The sequence below is a fragment of the Chiloscyllium plagiosum genome, chromosome 30 (assembly GCF_004010195.1).
Source record: "Chiloscyllium plagiosum isolate BGI_BamShark_2017 chromosome 30, ASM401019v2, whole genome shotgun sequence".
In the NCBI taxonomy this organism is placed as follows: domain Eukaryota; kingdom Metazoa; phylum Chordata; class Chondrichthyes; order Orectolobiformes; family Hemiscylliidae; genus Chiloscyllium; species Chiloscyllium plagiosum.
In genome coordinates this window covers 3933135-3955419 of record NC_057739.1, presented here as the reverse complement: position 1 = coordinate 3955419, position 22285 = coordinate 3933135, and the positions used below count along the sequence as shown (strand labels likewise).

The 22285-nt window shown below is 38.7% G+C and overlaps 1 protein-coding gene across 1 annotated transcript in view; it reads left to right on the top strand.

Annotated features, from left to right (window-relative positions):
* The window catches only part of grin1a (glutamate receptor, ionotropic, N-methyl D-aspartate 1a), a 185550-nt gene extending 163495 nt beyond the window's left edge, over positions 1–22055 (top strand). Inside the window, exons 20-21 of the mRNA XM_043719686.1 lie at positions 11572–11682; positions 18887–22055. Of these exons, the coding sequence (XP_043575621.1) occupies positions 11572–11682; positions 18887–18952 (177 nt within the window). The 3' untranslated portion in view covers positions 18953–22055. The remainder of the gene's footprint in view (positions 1–11571; positions 11683–18886) is intronic.
* The last annotated feature ends 230 nt before the right edge of the window (positions 22056–22285 follow it).

Sequence of the window (22285 nt, the reverse complement as noted above, 5' to 3'; positions counted from 1 at the left end):
GGAGAGGCTGAACAGGCTGGGGTTGTTTTCCCTGGAGTGTCGGAGGCTGAAGGGTGACCTTATAGAGGTTTACAAAATAATGAGGGGCATGGATGGGGTAAATAGGCAAAGTCTTTTCCCTGGGGTTGGGCAGTCCAGAACTAGAGGGCATAGGCTTAGGGTGAGAGGGGAAAGATATAAAAGAGACCTAAGGGGCAACTTTTTTACGCAGAGGGTGGTACGTGTATGGAATGAGCTGCCAGAGGATGTGGTGGAGGCTGGTACAATTGCAACATTTAAGAGGCATTTGGATGGGTATATGAATAGGAAGGGTTTGGAGGGATATGGGCTGGGTGCTGGCAGGTGGGACCAAAGGGTCTGTTTCCATGCTGTACATCTCTATGATTCTAGTGACATTACCATTCTGCTACCATCTTCCCATACTTGTCATTTGTGTGGCGGAAATGTTTCTCGCTGCATTTTAGCACAATCCAGTTTCTGATTGTCAAACATAATGGGCCCAAAATGGTCAAGCCTCTGGTGAGAATTCCTACTGTTTTGCTGGTAGCTCATCCTGCTGTTACCTGGCTCTGTAGGTGAATATCTTGTCAGCCGTTTTAATCGATAAACAGAAACATGAGCTTAAGTTTGGGCAGCGTGAATAGAAACCACCACTCTTTCATTCTGTTGTCACATGGAGAAAAGGCAGTGCCATATCATAGTGGTAATGGCTCTTTAAGGGACAGACTAAAACTGAACTTTCTCAAACTGTTTCCTATAACAGTGACTAATTCAAAAATACCTCATTAGTTGTAAAATGCTTTGTGTTGGTTGTGAAAAGCACTATTTAATGAAAGTTTTCATTTTAGTTTGGCAGCAAGCCTGCATTCCTACTACTCTCTGACCCGATGGTTTCATTCCTTGACTGGTTCCGCAAAACTAGCTGGCTCTGAGTGGTCCTAATTGATGCCATGATACAGCAGCCTGAGGTGGGCTCACTAAGCTCAAATGTTTTTTTTTAACCCTAATAATCAGGTATAAGCAACAGGGAAACAATGTCTTTGCAGCAGTGGAATAGGGCATTGAGGATAGACACCAGGCATTAAAACATGACATCAAGATGGTTATGATTCAATACTGAAAGAAGGAAATGTTAAATCCACAGTGTGCTTGCTGAGAAGATAAAACTCTTACATTCATCTTAGATTGATGTTAGTCTTCATATTTTTGTCATTGAGATAGTAGGGATAGAAGAGATTCAGAGATTGTTAGAATTGAGGAGGTGCTGGGCTACTAAAGGGAGGGGAGGATTTGCCAAGAGAATCTGCCACCAATAATTAGTTGTTGTATAATTCTGACAATTGGCTGCTCTAACTAGCACTCCTCTCCCTCATATTTCTTTTATTTTTCCATTCCTTACTTCACCCTCAAAAGCACATCCTCCTTCTGCAGCGTAACCCTTCTGATTGATAGGATTGTGCAGCAAAATACAGCAAATCTAGAGACATATGTCGGTCAGTTCATGCAGGTTCCAGACACCTATGATTTCTCAGTAGATGTTTGGCTTAAATGTGGTTCTCAGTATATTGGCACTATCCATTTGTGCTGGATTCCAGGCAGGACACCTGAACCAGATATAGAAGGGATACCTATGACCTCCCAAGTGCCACCCTCACATCTCTAGGCTAGATCAAAAACAGGTGGATTGTGAACCCTGGTGACACAAAGATAGGGGATATTGTAAGATGTATAGATGGTAACGTATTCTATTAATATCTTTGTGATAATGTTAAGTGAATGGGCAAACTGTGGCAAAGCAGATTTCAGAATGGTTAATTGTGAGATCCTCCACTTTGGATCTAAAATTAATAGGACAGGATACTTGCTAAATTGTGAGAAACAGTGAAGATACAGAGACTTGGTGAGTCCAAGCACACAGATCATTGAAATGTCTTTACCAGATTAGATTAGATTCCCTACAGTGGAAACAGGCCCTTCGGCCCAACCAATCCACACTGACCCTCCAAAGAGTAACCCACCCAGACCCATTTCCCTCTGAATGATGCACCCAACACTATGGGCAATTTAGCATGGCCAATTCACCTGATCTGCACATCTTCGTGACTGTGGGAGGAAACCGGAGCACCTGGAGGAAACGAGGAGAATGTGCAAACTCCACACAGTCACCCAAGGCTGGAATTGAACCTGGTACTCTGGTGCTGTGAGGCAGCAGTGCTAGCCACTGAGCCACCGTGCGCCCCTATATAGAAAAGAATGACAAAGTCAAATGGTACCTCAGCTTTACAAAGCTCTTGAGTTATATTGAGTGGTTCTGGACACCACAGTTTAGGATATAATGGATTTAATGGGAGAACAATGTGACAAAGTCTTGTCATGGATTGGGAGCATCCCTGCCTCTGAGCCAGAAGCTCATTGTTCCAGTCCCATTCCAGGACCAAGTAAGGCACATTCATTATGTGATCAAATGGGCTGAGTATCAGCCTGCAAATCCTTCTAACACCCAGGCAGGCAGTAGGAGTGGGAGAAAATCCTAGTCGGCTGTATGATGGAAAGAAACTTGCAGCCTTGAACATACTGCCCAAGCACCAGGCAAAAAATACTTGTGAGCAGGGAGAGGCAGTTGGCTAGTGTGTATCAGACTGATGACACTAACTGCCCAGGGTCTGATCCCTGTTCTGGCCAGGGTGTGTTCTTGCCCTACCAGTAGTGGAGGTTGTGGTGCTGCCTTTGCAGGGAGAGCTTAAGAAGAAGAAAGGTGGACAGTATAGATTTACCAGAATGACACTTCAGCTCCATTTGTTAAATTAGGAAACTTTATGAGGTGAACTTACACAAACTGGGGTTGTATTTTCTTAAATTTGGAACATTAAGAGATGATTTGATCAGGGTTTTCAAGCTATTAAGAAAACAGATTAGAGAGAAAGAAAGTAAGTGTAGGTTATGGCTAACCAAATTTAAAATGTAGGGTCAATCCTTTCAAGAAGAAAGTTGGTTTAGTACATTTGAAGGGATGATGGCAGAAGTTTAGAACTCATTTGAGCAGATGGTAATTACTCTAAATGCAGTGTTAACTTTAAAACTGAAATGGATACATGGGTGGGAGGTTAATGTTAGTGGTGGTAGTTGGGGGAGTGTTAGTGGTGGTGGATTGGGGGTGTTAGTGGGGTGGGCTGGGGGTATTAATGGGGTGGATTGGGGGTGTTAATGGATGTGGGTGGGGTGGTTAGTGGAGATGGGCTGGGTGGAGGGGAGAAACAGGGTCGCATGTGTGTGAAACCTTGCACTGAGAGAAATCCAGTGTTCTACACAAATCCAAGAGCTGATGAGTAACAAATGTAAAGGAAAATTTGTCATTTGACACATTTATAGACAGCAAACTGATGAATACTACTAATATTACCTCCTGCAGTCTGGCATGAGCCTGTGATGTATGAATTGAAAGTTACTTTTTCCTTCAAAAGCATGGTGATGCTGTGGGGGCCCTAGTGGGGTTTGGTTCCAGTTCTGTTGCATGATGTGACTGAGGTCAATCTCTGCCCATCTGCTGAGACACATCCTCTGGAAGCACACAGACAGTCCCAAGGCAAGGGCTTCAGTGGAACTGCATGGCTAGTAAGTTGGGTATTGATGGAAGGAGGGATTGGTCAGCTTGGATGGGGAGTAGTGGAGAAGAAATGGATGATGGGGGATAGGGTTTGGTGAGCAGGTAGTTAGGAAGAAAGTCCATTACCACCTTCAGGGGCCACTGATGCAGGAGGGCACCCCCTGAATATTGTATCCCCTTCCTTGCCACCCTTTTAGAAACATGAAGAAAAGTAGGCCCTTTCCAGTTTCTGGTCAATAGTAATCCTCAGGATGTTGATAATGAAGGAATTCAGCAATCATCATGCCATTGACCATCAAAGGGAGATGGTTAGGTTCTCGTTTGAGCTGGTCATGACCAGTTACTTGTGTGCAATGGATATTATTTGCCATTTGGAAGCCAAGCTTAGACATTGCTCATGTCTTGCCGCACATTGCAACTGAGGAGTTGTAAATAATGTATGCAATCATCCGTGATAACCACTTCTAACCTCATTAATGAAGTACAGGAGATGGTTAACCCTTGGATATTCTTTTTTTGGGGCTCTTGTTCCACAATGGTAGAGTCCCTACTTCAGGATCAGGAGGGCTGGGTTCAAGACCCACTCACTCAAGAGATGTGTAATAGCAGCTCTGAACAGGTTAATTGGAAAATATATAACTTGAGGAACAGAGCCCTTGTGCAGCATTAAGTGTTCCTATCTCTGGGCTTGAAGGTTTGGGTTTTGGTCTCACATGCTCCAAAGATTTCCAGAAGACATTCGACAAGGTGCCACACAAAAGGCTGCTGCAGAAGATAAAGATGTGCAGCGTTATGGATAATGTTTTAGCATGGATAGAGGATTGGTTAACTAACAGAAAGCAAAGAGTGGTAGTACATGAATGTTTCTCTAGTTGACTATCAGTGGCTAGTGGTGTGCCTCAGGGATCAGTGTTGGGACCACAATTGTTTACAATTTACATAGATGATTTGGAGTTGGAGACCAAGTGTCAAAGTTCGCATATACCACTAAGATGAGTGGTAGAGCAAAGTGTGCAGAGGACACTGAAAGTTGGCTGCGGGATATAGATAGGTTAAGTAAGTGGGCAAGGATATGGCAGATGGAGTACAATGTTGGTAAAAGTGAGCTCATCCTTTTTGGAGGGAATAACAACAAAATGGACTATTTCTTAAATGGTGAAAAATTGCAGCATGCTACTGTGCGAAGGAACCTGGATGTCCTTGCGCTTGAAAGACAAAAAGTTGGTTTGCAGGTGCAGCAGGTAATTAAGAAGGCTAATGGAATATTGTCTTTCATTAGTGATTTTTGAGAGGATTTGTAGCTCAGGATGATGATGTCTCTAAGTTAGTTCGCTGAGCTTCAAGGTTTGTTATCAGATGTTTCATCACAATACTAGGTAACATCATCACTGAGAGTCTATGGTGAAGCGCTGGTGGTATGTCCCTCCTCTATTTATAGGTCTTGGTTTCCTAAAGTACGTGATGTCATTTCCAGTTTTTTTTTCGAGGGAAGGTAGATAGGATCTAAGTCGTTGTGTTTATTGATGGAGTTCTGGTTAGAATGCCATGCTTCTCAGAATTCTCATGCAAGTCTTTGTTTTGCCTGTCCTAGGACGTGTGTGTTGTCCCAGTCAAAGTGGTGTCCTTCTTTGTCTATATGTGTGGAAACTAGTAAGAGTGGGTCATGTCTTTTGGTGGCCAGTTGATTTTCATGCATCCTGGTGGCAAGTTTCCTGCTAGTTTGTCTGATGTAGTGTTTTTTGTTTACAGTTCTTGCATTGTATCTTGTAAATTAGTTTTTCTGGTGGTATCTAATGGATCCTTTAGTTTCATTAGTCGCTGTTTAAGAATGTTGGTAGGTTTGTGGATTACCATGATGCCAATGGGTCTAAGTAGTCTGGAAGTCATTTCTGATACATCTTTGATGTAAGGTAATGTGGCTATAGTTTTTGATTGCATTGTATCTGCTTGTTTGGTTTGTTTCTGAAGAATCGGCAGATTGTGTTTATCGGGTACTCGTTTTTCTTGAAAACGTATAGATATTTTCTTCTGCTTTTTGTCAACAGTGCTTAGGTGCAACAGTGTGATGCAGCTTGTTGAAATAATGTCTTAATGCAGCTCCTTTTGTGGGTATCGGGGTGATTGCTTCTGAAATTAAGTAGTTGGTCCGTGTGTGTTGTTATTCTGTAGACGCTGGTTTGAAGCTCTCCACTAACTGTGTGTTCACCTGTCACGTCAAGGAATGGGAATCTGTTGTTTTTCTCTTTTGTGAATTTTATGCCTGTCAGGATAATGATGTATGTTTCCTCTAATTTGTTCTGTTTTGCAATGACAAAGTTTGGGTTGGATAGATGGGAGGGCAGCTTGTTCAAGTCTCTGCATTACTGCTTCCGCTATGACACCTGATATTGGGTGATCCCATAGCTGTTCCATTGACTTGCTTGTCGGTTTTGTTATTGAATGTAAAGTTGGTGGTGAGGCACAGGTCCACGAGTTTGAGGATGTTGTCTTTGCTGATGCAATTGGTGCTGTCTGGTGTTTGTAGTTCTGGTTTTCCTAGCTGTGATGCCAATATTTCTTTGGCCAGGTCGATGCTAATTGATGTGTAAAGGGCTGTAACATCAAAGGAGACCATTATTTTGTCCTCTTCTACCTTGGTGTCTTTGATGGTGTTCAGAAATTCTTGGGCGGAGTGAATGAAGTGGCGTGAATCTTCAGTTAGGTGTTTTAGTTTTTGGTGAAGTTCTTTGGCTCATCTGTATGTTGGTGTAGTACATAGGGAGACTACGGGTCTGAGGGGGGGCACCAGGTTTGTGTATTTTTGGTAAACCATTGAAGTGTTGGGTGTTGGATCCATCTGGTTTCATGTTTTTGAAACATGTTTAATTCTCCTGATTTTGAAAGTCCTGTTGGAAATGATGAGATTCTGTTTATTAGCTGTGGGTCGGGTCTATTGCCACCTGATGGTAAGTGTTCGTATCTGCAGGCAGTGCATTCGTCCTTTCAAAATAGTCAATTTAAATCACTCCCAGTCAGACGATTAAGCTACAAATACAAATATGCGAGTAAATAGGACTTTCTTTCAGAAGAAACACAGCATACCATAACTCAAGCTATTGCACCTACATTAGGTCGAAAAAGGAAGGAAACACGCTTAATGGTCAAGAAATTAAAGCCTTAAAAAGACTTTAAAAAGATAAAAACATTGTTATCCTAACTGCAGACAAGGGACACATGACTGTTATTTTTTAAAAATCTGACTATCTTGAAAAGGCAAATGCACTGCCTGCAGATACTGACATTTACCATCAGGTGGCAATAGACCCGACCCACAGCTATTAAACAGTATTGCATCCTTTCCAACAGGACTTTAAAAATTAGGAGAATTAACTAGGACAGGTTTCCAAAACATGAAACCAGATGGATCCAACACCCAACGCTTCTATGGTTTACCAAAAATACACAAACCTGGTGCACCCCTCAGACCCGTAGTCTCCCTACGTGCTACACCAACATACAGATGGGCCAAAGAACTCCACCAAAAACTGAAACACCTAATTGAAGATTCACGCCACTCCATTCACTCTGCCCAAAAATTCCTAAACACCATTAAAGACACCAAGATAGAAGAGGACAAAATAATGGTCTCCTTTGATGTTACAGCCCTTTTCACATCAATTAGCATCGACCTGGCCAATAAAATACTGGCATCACAGCTAGGAAAACTAGAACTACATATACCAGACAACACCAACTGCATCAGCAAAGACAACATCCTCAAACTGGTGGACCTGTGCCTCACCACCCACTTTACATTCAATAACAAAACCGACAAGCAAGTCAATGGAACAGCTATGGGATCACCCAATATCAGGTCTCATAGCGGAAGCAGTAATGCAGAGACTTGAACAAGCTGCCCTCCCATCTATCCAACCCAAACCTTGGGTCCGCTACATAGACGACACCTTTGTCATCACAAAACGTAACAAATTAGAGGAAACGCCCATTATCCTGACAGACATATAAAATTCACAAAAGAGAAAAACAACAGACTCCCATTCCTAGACGTGACAGTTGAGCACACAGTTAATGGAGAGCTTCAAATCAGCGTCTACAGGATAACAACACACATGGACCAACTACTTAACTTCAGAAGCAATCACCCCAACACCCACAAAAGGAGCTGCATTAAGACATTATTTCAACAAGCTACATCACACTGCAGCACCCAAGAACTACAAAAAGCAGAAGAAAAATATTTATACTACGTTTTCAAGAAAAACGAGTACCCAATAAACACAATCTGCCGATTCCTCAGAAACAAACCCAAACAAGCAGGTACAACGCAATCAAAATCTATAGCCACATTACCTTACATCAAAGACATATCAGAAATGACTTTCAGACTACTTAGACACTTGGCATCATGGTAACCCCCAAACCTACCAACACTCTTAAACAGCGACTAATGAACCTAAAGGATCCATTAGATACCACCAGCAAAACTAATGTCGTTTACAAGGTACCATGCAAGAACTGTAAAAAAAACACTGTATCAGACAAACTAGCAGGAAACTTGCCACCAGGATGCATAAAAATCAACTGGTCGGGGGATCCAAGATGGCGGCGACCCAGTAAGACTGAGTCTATAGTGCTCCTCCCAAGACCTGGGCACAGTGGGTCGCCTACCCCCTACCAATCTCACCAAATCATTAACTTGCCACCAGGATGCATAAAAATCAACTGGCCACCATAAGACATGATTCACTCTCACTAGTTTCCACACATATAGACAAAGAAGGACACCACTTTGACCGGGACAACACATACATTCTAGAACAGGCAAAACAAAGACACGCATGAGAATTCTTAGACACATGGCATTCTAACCAAAACTCCATCAATAAACACATCTATTTAGATCCTAACTACCTTCCCTTGAAAAAAAAACTGGAAATGACATCACGCACTTTAAGAAACCAAGCGCTATAAACAGAGGTGGGACATACCATCAGTGCTTCACCAGAGACTCTGGCTGATGATGTTACCTAGTATGGTGACAAAATGTCTGAAAACAAACCTTCAAGCTCAGCGAACTAACTTTTTGTCCTTCATTGCTAGAGGGATGGAGTTTAAACACAGGGAGATTATACTGCAGCTTTATAGGGTGCTGGTGAGACCACACCTGGTGTACTGTGTATAGTTCTGATCTCCTTACTTGAGAAAGGATGTACTGGCACTGGATTGGTGCAGAGGAAATGTACTGGGTTGATTCCAGAGCTGAGAAGGTTGGCTTATAAGGAGAAGTTGAGACTGGGGCTATACTCATTGGAATTTAGAAGAATGGGGGTGGCGGGGGTGTGTGATCTTATAGAAACATACAAAATTATGAAGGATACAGATAAAATGGAAGCAGGGAGGTTATTTCCACTGGAGGGTGAAACTAGAACTAGGGGGCATAGTCTCAACATAAGAGGTAGCAGATTTAGGATTGCGTGGAGGAGAAACTTCTTCACCCAAAGAATTGTGAAACTGTAGTATTCCCTACCGACTCAAGCAGTTGAGGCTACCTCATTGAATGTTTTAAGGCAAAGATAGATTTTTGAACAGTAAAGCAATTAAGGGTTATGGTGAGCAGGCAGGTAAGTGGAGGTGAGTGCACAAATGGATCAGTCATGATCTTACTGAATGGTGGAGCAGGCTCGAGAGGCCAGATGGCCTACTCCTAGTTCTTACATTCTTATAAACCGGTTGATTAAGAAAAGCCTACTGCAAACAATTCCTCTGATGTTATTGGGGATCTCGTGGAATAGTAGTGGTGCCCCTTCCTGTGATCCAGGAGGCCCAGGTTCTGTTTCACTGCTCTAGAGGTATGTAACAACATGTCTGAACAGGTTGATTAGAAACTTGCTACCCTGAGGAGCATGTGCAGTGATGTCTGGGACTGACGTGATTGACCTCCAACAACCATAAACAGCGTTCCTTGTGCTAGGTAGAAAGAGACACAATTTAAAAGTAACTCTACCTACTACCATTAAATTGCAAAATAACTGTTTGTAAGCCAATGTCCCTGGAACCTCAAGTTGTTATCTTGTTCTATCTCTGCTGACTATTGGTTAAAGGAATAGATCTTTAATCTTGCTGAATAGGACCCCTCTTTTCAATGGAGTACTGTCAAATTGGATTTAACAACTTAGGTTTGGGTAAGATATTTCATTTTGGTTAAAACACTAGGGAAATTGTTTTTGCACAGTGGATTAGATGGTGTAATCCATTTATGAGAAAAAGGTTTAAATTACCTAGTGTGGTATTAGTAATAAATGCCTTTGTATCAAATTTCCTTATTTGCTGCTTTAATATTGGAATTAATCTATATATATTAAGTGGTTTAACAGTTCCATTAAAATTGTGATTAAAGAAATTTCCTCTGATCATATCCATTGTTAAATTTGCAATCTATAATTTTCATCATTGGCTATTGTAGTTCACCATTCTGAATCTTAACAATAAGGTGAACAGCTTTATTGTTGAATGTTGCTTATATATCCAAGAGAATATCTGTTTGTGTAACTTTCTTCTCATGTAAACCTACCTCAGTACCATTGCTAGGGCATAATTGAGAACAATTAAGAAAATTAAAAACAATTTGAGTGAAGAGCAGTGGTTTTAAAAAAGGTTACTTTTGAAGATTGTTATTTTGTTCATTATTTAGTTGGTAATTGAAACAAATACAAAATAGAAATGTAGCCTTATACTGGTTGTTTATGTGCAGGGAATCTAATCAGTTTCAGTGCTAAGTTCAATCCTGCAGAGACTCTATAATGATAGAAAGCTGATTTGTCTGAAGCTTGAGCAGTATAACTTTTGCATTGCATGAACTGGATCAGTACAATGCAAATCACCTTGCTCTGGTGTCTGTCTTTTAACTGTCTTGACTGTCCTATCAGTCCATGTGCCTGTTTATTAGCAAATGTCTCTCTGCCAGAGTCTTTTGAATGTGAAAATTATTTTAAAAGAACTCAAGTTTTGTTTGCAAACTTGGCAGACATTGTCTACATTGGCACTCTTCTACCTTTGACTCCACACTTCAAAGCTCAAGATTAGAAAATACTAAATAAATGTCTTTATTTTGATTGAAACAATATTTCAAATAGTAAAGGATCCAAGTGAATGAAGAGTCCAGCTACAAACAGGAAATAGTGACTGCTGACACCACAGTCTAAATACATGAAGTGAAGCCCTACAACTGGCTCTTTCAGTTACGATTCTCAAATGCATTCCTCTGCATTCTTTGAAAAGGACGGCAATTCTTCAAGACACTAGTGGAGGAATCAATTTGGAATGACAGTTACGCATTGGAAGGACCTGGTTGTTTTGCCTCAAAGTAATTTACCTCTCACTGCTGTTCCCAACACAAAGACATGGATTTTTAAAAATGAACACAATTATAAAATATTAAATTACACAATATTAAATGCAATTTAATGATAATGGTGCTTTTTAGTGTTTTAAATAGTATTTATTTTGTTTCGAATTCATTTTGGTTCTAATAATTTTGTTAGATTTTATTTTATTTTTAAAATTGCTTTAGAAATCACAAAGAACACAAGTGTATTAGTGACAAGTGCACTACATACACAAAGGTTCATGCATTCTCATTTTCAAGATCTGAGCTACATTCATTAGATTCACTGCTCTTTCACAAATCTCGCTTGTGGTGAACTTTTTTGCTTTGATTCTACCATTAATGTTGCTTGACAGACCCTCCTTTGCCAGATGACAATATGAACCCTCTCAGTGATTAATCACTTCCTTTCCTAGTTCATTGGAACTGCCATTATTGGGCCAAGTTACCACATATATTTGCCAAGCCAAATATCTATAGTGTACATCTATTGATTTCTGCTTGCCAGAAAAGTTGTTAGCTAGATTATAAATAGCTACTACCAACAGAAAAAAGTCAATAACATCAAATATATCTGTTCTAGGATAGAAAAAGTGGTAGCGCAGAGCCTGACCCTAAAAAGAAAGCACCTTTTAGATCGCTCACTTCAACACTGACCTCCAGCTTCAAGAGACGTAGGTCTTCCAAAGACACGGTAAGAGGAATTGGGACTCCTTTCACCATGCCATGAGTCCATTAGCCCAAAGTTCATTCAGTACTATTACATATCCACCTCACCACATGCCCATGTGAAACAGCTGCATTACATCTTTAACACTGGGCAAAGGAAGGAGGCGAACTTGGGAGAACTCCAGAAGTGTTGATAACATCCTTGAATGTTTATGTCTGACACTTGTTCTTGCTCTCATTGCCATTGTTAGTTGCCCTGTTGTTTTGAAGGAAATTCCCCACGCTGATTGCTGATCCATTCATGATGAGAATAACTTTCAGTTAAATCTGACAACCACCACAAGACTCTAGGTTCATTCCCAAGATTCATATATTTCATCCTCCCTAAGCATCATGTCTTCTGCCATGTACAAGTATCATGTTTTACCCAGTTCCAACAAACCATGTTCTTTATCATTCACAAGAGTCATTTACAAAAATCATGTTCTTTCAAATGCTTTTTGATGATGGTGATGATGAGGATGAAATTTCTAAATTAAATTACTGACATTACCTTTTTTGATACATTTGTTAATTGTGATGATGTAATGATGTTTTTTTTTCTCTCTGCAGACACTTTTTCTTCCTTTTAGATTTTTTTCTTGGCCAATTTTATCAAGTTCTTACTGAAATTCATCTTTATCTTGGCTTCTTGCTGTAAGGTCATCACAATCACACAGTAATCACACATTGTCAACTGCAAACTTTCTTTACTTTCATTTTGACATTTTTCATCTCCTACTTTGGATTTATTTTCCATATATGTATTGTGATGATTTGGAGGATGGATTTATGTTTTTGGCTGCAGTTAAACTCAGAAATATTGCCTTTCCAAAGTGATCTTGCAGGAGATTGGGGAGGAGACACAAGATGAAGATGCTAACCATTGCTTCTTTCAGTGCTCAAATTGAGCTTGCTAAACAGGATTCTCACTAAAGTGAGCCAGACCATTATTGAGACAGAGCACAAATAGGTGTTGGACCTGTAGTACACCCAAACTGATTTGCTCACATCACCACAAAATAAACTGAGCTGTAAATGAATAGGTCTGGTCTGTTCAATCTAGACTTCATCCAAAGTAATTAAGATGGACTAAGAAGTAATTTGAGAATGAAATTTCTGCAATGAAAAACAGCATGATGAGTGTTTTTTTTCTATAATTAATAAAAACCAACAAAATTGCAAGAATGCACAGCTTTGAACTGCACAGTAACTGAAAATGTATACTTTGGTAATCTACATTGTTATCAAGGAAAATAGGCATTCTCCTGTTTTTCATTAAAAGATAAATTTGACTTCCAAATATCACAGCATTGATGTCCATGCACATGAAAACATCACAAAATCATTATGGCAGTTTCAACATTTTTCTGGTTCTATTGTAATTCAGTAGTGTTCTTTTTCACAATGTTTATGTTACTGAGTTTTTGGTTAAAGCTTTGTTTCCCTTTTAATAAAATAGATTTTGGGAAAAAAAAATTAAAACGCCTTAAACTCTGGATCAATGACGATATTTGGAAAAACTGAAAATTTATGACATTTCGATTGAATGCATGAATGTTATTGTGCAAACTGCGTAACAGTGTGAAAAGTACAGCCAAACAATCTTATGTAAAATAAATTAAAGAACTCCTAGCAGAACAGATTAGCAAAATGGGGCTTGTTTACAGGGCCTGGAAGGCAGGGAGCATTGAATCAGGCTGCCTGGTTCATAGTGTACCTGAATTATAATCACAAATAAAAACTCAAACTCTAATGCCAAAATTCATCATTAGAATCCCACCAGTGCACTACATTATCAGAGCTGTTGAGCCCCTTTTCTGGGCAGATTTCAAGGTTGGACGTTGCTTTGTTTATTTGCCATCTTGAATAGAGTCAAAGTTAAAAATTACACAATATCAGGTTATAGTCCAACAGGTTTATTTGGAAGCACTAGCTTTCGGAGCGCTGCTCCTTCATCAAGTGGTTGTGGAGAATAAGATTGTAAGACACAGAATTTATAGCAAAAGTTTATAGTGTGATGTAACTGAAATTATATATTGAAAAAGACCTGGATTGTTGTTAAGTCTCTCATCTTTTAGAATGACCATGTTGGTTTCAGTTCTTTCATATGTAAATCACAAAACTTCTTTTAAAAGTAAATTTAAAAAAAAAATTTTTAGCATTAAATATTTTAAAACTTTTTTTTAAAGCTAGTGCTTCCAAATACATCTGTTGGACTATAACCTGGTATTGTGTGATTTTTAACTTTGTACACCCTAGTTCAACACCAGCATCTCCAAATCTTGAATAAGAGTCAGTTATTACCAAACACAATATAAAAGACAGTTCTCATGTACTGCTCTGTGAACAATGCATATGAATCTATGCTCTCTCCTTCTAGCAACTATGCAACAGTGTCAATGATTCTAAATAGGGTTGCCAACTCTGATTGGTCATATTCCTGGAGGCTTCATCAGATCCTACTGCAAGGGGTGGCACGGTGGCTCAGTGGTTAGCACTAATGCCTCACTGCACCAGGGACCCAGGTTCGATTCCAGCCTTAGGTGACTGTCTGTGTGGAGTTTGCACATTCTCCCTGTGTCTGTGTGGGTTTCCTCCCACAATCCAAAGATGTGCAGGTCAGGTGAATTGGCCATGCTAAATTGCTCATCATTCAGAGGGAAATGGGTCTGGGTGAGTTAACTCTTCGGAGCGTCGATGTGGACTTGTGGGACTGAAGGGCCTGTTTCCACACTGTAGGGAATCTAATCTAATCAAAACCAAAACCCTTGCAATTAGTCACCTAGCAAGTCCATCTTTGTGATGCACAACACTATGCCAATCGAAAGATGGATAGCCTGTTCATTATTCAAATGAGTTTTGACCATCAGTCAAATAACATTTTGTCCCCATGTCCTTTTTTTTATATAACTTATGAAAGCATTTTTAAACCTCAGGTTTTATTTCACTGTTTTTGTACTGTGTTCCTTTTAGCCATTTCCTGAAGATGAAAGTTTAATTGATGGAGACACCAGGGAAATCTTGGAGGGTTGGCAATCCTAGTCCTGAATGATTAAGCTGTTGTACTTCTTCAATTGTACTCATTCTTAAAGGTTTGCCATTGCTTAACATGCACTTTTAATTCCAAACACAGGGATCTAAGTTGTGTTCTTTCATTTTCCTCTGGCTGCCTTCTTACTGAGGGACCTTTGTTTTATTTGACGTTTTCATCATTTCATCAATATAGTTTAAAATCATTTTGTTTCCAAAGTGTTTAAACTTCATTTGTATTTTTTAATTCAGAAAATGTGACATCAGAAAAACTGCATCAGAAACTTTCCGTTCCCATTCCCCTTAATTGTACACTGTGCCATTATCCTTTCAGATATTGTTTGGAGAAATTCAATGTACTTTTTTTAAAACTGAAGAAGCATTTTACTTTCTGAATAAAATAAAATGCAAAAATACCTGTCTTGTCTGTCAGCCTGATTTATGTGCCTTCCTAGTCTTTGATATAAATTGAGCAATCTCATCTCCAACAAACTTCAGCATTGCTAACCTCATGTGTCCCTCATGTCTTCTGCTCCATTGTGCAAACTCTGCCTGCCAGCTGTCATTTCTCAAACCCAACCACCTTGGCAGTCCTCAAGAAGGCAGAATCTTTGAATGCTGTAGATTTATTTTGTTGTTCTGACAAGAAACCATTTCTCTTTCTCCATGCTTTCAGACTGAACAATGATGCTTCTTTCTTCTTCTCCTTCTTTAGATTAGAAGGTAGACTGCCCAAGCAATGAGAGTGAATGCATACCTTTTGTGAACTACTACTTCATCTCAGTATGTCTCTCTAGAACTATTGCAAGGACCAACAGGCTAGGCATTATAAAATCCATATTAGTAAAATGTATCTTGGTTACTCTGTTTTCTCTTTGAATGTGAAATGGGATATAATACAGTTGCTTGGAAAATGGCAGCTTCACATGGCCATTTGTACACAGGTGATATTGTAAACGTTAGAAATCCTTGTTTGAATTGATGAAAAGATATTGACAAAACAGATCCTTGTTCCCATTTTCACCCACATCATGAAAAACCTTGGGTGTTTACTTCTGCAAAACTACAACTAATCCTTACATTAGCTCAGGTTGTCTAGTGATATGAATGAAATGAATCATAAAACACATTTTGATGTAATAGATACTGTATTGTAATTTGTGTTTTAGATTAATATACTTCAGTTTAATTCCAGATCTCTCAATTATTTACCTACTATGAATATGATAATAAAATGAAACTATTGTTAAAACACTAGGAATAATAAAAATTCAAAAAACCTTAGTTCTAACAGCAAGTATGAAGTTGATACTAGCTGGACCACTATGAAGGCAGTGAACAATATGGATGAGGTGATCCAAAGTTGTTCACCTTATTGAGGGGATGAGCCTAATATAAGGATTCATTACCTCATTCATGCCATTTAAAAATATTTATGGAGTTTTTAAAATGGAAACAAACATTGCCATCATCACCTGACAGTAAGTACAGCTGGCCTTATTGGAATATTATTGAGGGGATGAGCCTAATATAAGGATTCATTACCTCATTCATGCCATTTAAAAATATTTATGGAGTTTTTAAAATGGAAACAAACATCACCTGACAGTAAGTACAGCTGGCCTTATTGGAATAAAGATAGCAATCATTTCTGTTTGCACTAGCTACCCCTCCGTGTTTAAAAAGCAGTGCATATATAAACATTTGGGTCTGAGAAGGAAACATTTCATTTGGAAAATTCCACTGATTAACAAATTAATTTTGAAAGTTCTTTCTGTATTACTTTCTAATATATTTACTTGACTGACCCTACAACCATTAACTGAATTAAATGTCACTGGGTATAACTTTGAGGCTTTGACGGGCCTTGATGAGTCCCATTCTTTAGTTTTGTTTCCAATGATTTTGAGGTTTCAGGACTATCGTCATGGTTCTATCTTCATGCTCTCCAGTATGGTGGCAACAACTGCTGACTATGTGAAGTCCAGAAATCAAAAATATCTGACAGTTCAGCTGATTAACTTTGTGAAGTAGTGAAAATAATAATGGCCTTATCTGGTTTCTGTTACAGTGAGTTTTGGCAAAATGTAGGTTGATCAGAGGTTCAACTCATACTATTAAAATGTAGGTGCTAAAATGCAATTTAAGATAACTTTAAAGCCATTATTTCTTTGTGAGTGTAATACTGTGATCTTGCACAGTATTTCTGATAGAATACCATTGTATTGTTCTTTCTTAGTTCTTATTTCAAAACCACAAAAACATTAAACAATATGTTCGGCAATAACATTGGCAATGCTGTGATTGTAAACTGCATCGATAGAATCCTTCAATTTGAGTGTAAAATTTGGGACTTTTAAACAAGATTGTCAGCAATTCTATCAGAAGTTGGAATTTTCTACCAGTCATTTGTTTCCTACATGCATTGATATGCTGCATCTGTTTCTATCACCAGCAATGACACAAACTGCCATGGACCTTACTTCATTCCCAATCATGAATCAATGTTGACAACCCAAAAGTTTTGGAAGAGTTTTGAATGTACTATTATTTCATAACAGCATTCATAATTTGCAAACTATCAGAGCATATTTAGATAAATTAGGATTACTTTTGATCCTTAGGTAGTTTGAAATAATTTCCATCCCTGACAGATCAAATGCCCTGTTAAGATCAACATTTTATTGCTCAATCCAATGAATTTTGTTGGAACTCTACTGTCTCTCTTTCCTTATTCTTTTCCCTGTATGTTACTGTTTGTACATGATACAGATTCCACACTGTGAACACTCCCTCCCTCATATCAAACATCAACCCAAAAATAGGCTAAACAGAATAAACATAGAGCACAAACACAAAGTGGTAACATATAAAGAATAGAAAGAGATTAAAGGAGAAAAAGGACAAGAAATAGACTTGCTTGAAACTGGACTTGAAAGATCAAATGTCAAAAAGGGTAATGCTTTTACGTTTCCCCTTGAATTTTTTTGTTGTTGTGGAGAATCAAAAACTAGTGAATATAGGATGGAGTCTTCTAGGCATTGAGGCAGGAAGACAAAACAAAAATTGGCAGGTTGATAGTATATCCAGAACCCCATCTTGCGTTCCTGCCTCCACCCAAATCAAGTTCTCAGCATGACGTTCTCTGTTTGACCTTCCGCCTTTGCTGTAAATTAAGACTCTTAGGTAGTCAAATAGTGACCACTTAAGGACAATTTAAGTGTTAACCTCTCTCTTATTTTACAGCAATATTGCCCTACTGACATAACTGGACAACTGAATCTCTTAGACTCGTCTGTCAGCACGGTAGTGTAATTCAGTCTGGACACTGATGTGTAAAATTTCTGCCTGGGCTGCAGTTATCTAAGCTCCATGCAATTGAGTGGCCTACCCGACTGATAAACCAGCACGAGTTGCCTGTTGGTCAGGCAGTAAGAGTCTCTTATGTACTAATTTCTTCACAATGCAGGGACTGGACAAAGGGTATAGAAGTAACCAGTGACCGCAAGCCTCCTGCCTTTACTTCTGATCCCCCGTCCCCTCTGCATATACCATCAAACTCCAGAATCCAACCTTCATCTGATCTCTTGATTCTCATTTGGGTTGTTCTTCGTAGCAGCCATGATTTTCGCAGTGGCACTCCCAGGTGCAAGAGCTGCCACCCTCTGACTGGCAGGCAATTCTTGTTGGAAAGGTCTTCTTGCCCTACTGGGAACTTGATTTCAGAGGAAGGTTTGTCGCTGACCTCTAAATTGTCTGACTAGAAGAAGATAAGACAGGCCTTGCTCTGAAGAGTCCACCTTTTGAGCAAGCAAGCAAGACACCTGACAGAAATGGAAGATTCCTCTTTCTAATGTCAGAATAAAGGGTTTCCTATTTAAGATAGCCATGAGGAGGAATTTCTTTGAGGCAGCTACATATTAGATCCAAACATTTTCCGATTGTAATATTTCACTTGACTTCCAATAATAAATCCATGTATAATATTTCTTGGCAAACGCTACATATATTTGTCAAAATTGAATAATAATTGTGCAGTTAACACCTTGAGTGAGGGCATGCTTATTCAAGCAGATGTTTGGGATGGAGAATGTACTGATTCTTCAATGTAAATGTAGAATAATGGCAGTAACTTTTCTCTCTCTCTTATTTTACAGCAATACCATCCTGATATAAGTGGGCAACTGAACCTCTCAGACCCTTCTGTCAGCACAGTGGTGTGATTCTGTCCAGAACATTGAAGTTTAAAATGAGAAAGAAATATGAGAATCAAGAATTATTGGCCAAAGCAGCAAGAGTTTAGATCACCAGCAATGACCACAGCGAAAGGGAAGGAAAGTAAAAAAACTTCAGTGGAATCACAAAATCATCAGTGTTAGTGTCTTCTGAAAACCTGCAGTGTTAAAGTTACTGACCCCCGTCTCTGCTACTCAGCAAAGCATTACTATACGAACATACAAACCAGAAGTAGGCCATTTGGTCCTTCAAATCTGTTCCACCATTCAATAAGGTCATGGTTGATCAGGTTTTTGTCCCGAATTCTACATTTCCATCTATTCCAATGACCTTTGATTCCCTTGCCTATCAGGAATCTATCTACCTCCGCCTTCTCAGTACTTTTGTTTGCATATAAAGTCTTTACTATGAGTTATTCAACAAAATTATTCATTAAAAACTTTATTCTTCACTGAACCATTTATATTAAAGTTAGTCATAAAATTATTAACACAGAGGAAAATGGGTGGCATAGTGAATTAGCACAGTGCGCCTCTGGGACCTAACAGGAACCAATCCAAAACAAAAGTGGGACAATTTAAATTCAGTATGAGGCATGAGGCACAGAATGACCCCCGTGTTCAGCACAAATTGGCAAACCCAATCACAGGCACCAAAGGAGGGCTACTATGAGAAAAAAATAATCAAAATGGTAAGCATTCTGAAGGGATTTTGGGGGATTGTAGAACATAATGAGCTTGTAAAGAGTACAAACAACTTGTTGTATTAGTGAAGATTACTATTCAAGATCTACAAATAGTGTTAATTTTTTTTTGTCACCACATTTATTTAACCATGTTCTAATACAATGGAAGCATGGTTTGTTCTACTTGTATTGTTATTCGAAAGAGTAAAATTGGCAATCTTCAGGACATTCACAGACAAATACTTATTACTTGTAAGCAAATCCATTGTTTAGTGCTGGGCATGAGAAATTACTGTTAGTTCTAGTATCACAATGGCACCTCCAAACACTGATATATTGTTCTGCATTCTACTCAGCAGCACATAACATTCACCGTAGGTTTGCTAGCCACCCTTCACGTTGGGAGCTGTGGTTGCAGTGAATGTCTTCTATCATCTTTAATTGTGTGCACACCTGGAAGAACTTCACAACTGGCTTCCTCTAGGAAGATTGCTGTGGATGTTCTATTTTGTCCAAATCTAGGTTCACAAACTGGAAATCAGCCCGATGTCAGATTCACACTGAAACAGAAAAACTCTCCCCAAATCTTTCTAACACTAATAATTAATCAATTTCAAGGCATATCCCAGGATCATTTTCCAAAGAATGAAGGGGAGATGAGAATAAATGTTTCACTGGGTCATGCAGACAAGGAACATTTTACCAGAAATGGTAACTGCAGCCAGGCCATAATTTTATTTATAGTGAAATTGTATATGTATTTGAAAAAGAATATAAATGCTTATGAGAAAGATGAGAAAAAAGAATTAGAGTAGATATTTTCAGCTATCACCTATCAGAAAACAGGAGTGATGGGGCAAAAGTTCTTTCTATATTGTGATTTGTACAAAAGTGGAAAAGCCTATTTTATAGTCACGCTTTACCAACATCAGTGAATGGAAGTGCTAATTTAATGGGATATCATTAGCTATCATGTCCCAGTGCACTGGGCCAATATCATTAGTGCACTGGCAACTATTCATATCTTGTTGGTTTAGTCTTTGGACAAATTATAACCAATAGGATTCTACAATATAGCAGAATGAGGAAGTTACCCCAGCCTCTACAGCATGCCCTTCGCCTGGTACAGATGAAGAAATTCCCAGAGATTATGACAGTCCAAACAAGGCCCAGTCTATGGGAATCATTCCAGATATCTTTAGGGCTTTGAAACCATTAGGTTATGACAGTTCTATATGTAAATAAGGCAGAAATAAATAAATGGATCAATTGGGGGTTCAGATGGGATGGGGGAACATAGAACATTTAATATCTTTCAGGTAAACTACCAATTTTGTGGCATCCTGTCTCATGCAGGACACTATTAATTAAACATTTTACATCTCACCTCAACCAAATGACCATCTTCTAATTTATTGACAGCTCTGCATTTATAAACAGAAAATGCTGCAAACACCTTTCTCATTATGACCGCATCAATACAGAAACAGTGTGGATGTTTCAAATAACTGTCACTTCATCAGAATTTCCTCAAATTGTATGTAAGGTCGTTGATCTGAAACACGAACTCTTTCTTCACTGATGCAACCAGGCTAGCAGATTATTTCCAGTATTTTCATTTTTCCTTTCAAATTTACCGTACCCAAACAACTTTTCCTAAAAAATAATTTTATTTGTTTTGAAATATTGTCCTTATCAGATCTTATATAAAACATCTAATATTTCCAAATATGTTTAGAACTGAGATTGAAGTCCATGAATGAAGCAGCAACACTGTTACTGATCCACCTTACCTAAGAATCCCTGTAAAATTAATTTATAATTTAGATTTAAAAATGCTGGTGTTTGCATTCCTTCCACAAAGATAACAATTGCACTCTTTCTTTAAATGTGCATTTGGTATCTCTCATAGACAATAATATTTTTCTCCAATTTGTTCCTGGTTATATACTATAGAGCAACATTGAACAACATTTTATTTTATTGAACTAAATTGCTTTGAAAATTCTTACATAATTCTTCCAAGCCGTTGTGAACAAGATAGAAATTATGATTCCATTTTTATAATGACAAGAACTAGAGATCTGTTAAATCATTTTATATAGTTGAATTGTAAAGTAGAATTTGTGATTGTAATTTAATGCTAGGGAGCTATTGCCATATCTGCTTTCTTATGGGAAGTCCTGTAATGTACTTAACTTGTCTCATTCACTGCTATAGGATGCTGATACAAATACAGGGGATTTGCTGTATTGCTCCTTGTGCCAGTGAGTCATATACAGTGCCTGAGAATATTTGTTTTAGTTCATAGTCAATCTGTATTGGGTCTGGTGATAAGTAATGCACGGTACTGAAATAAACACATTTTTCAACAATTCTGGAACAATTAAAATGAATCATTCTAAAAGGTGTATGGCATTTATATGGTATTCTTCAGCTATAAACATTCCAAAACTCTAGATTTTGATTCAAATTAAATATAGAACATAGAATAATACAGCACAGAACAAGCCCTTCGGGCCACGATGTTGTGCCAAACATTTGTCCTAGCTTTAGCACCTATCCATGTACCTATCCAATTGCCGCTTAAAGGTCACCAATGATTCTGACTCTGCCACTCCCACAGGCAGCGCAT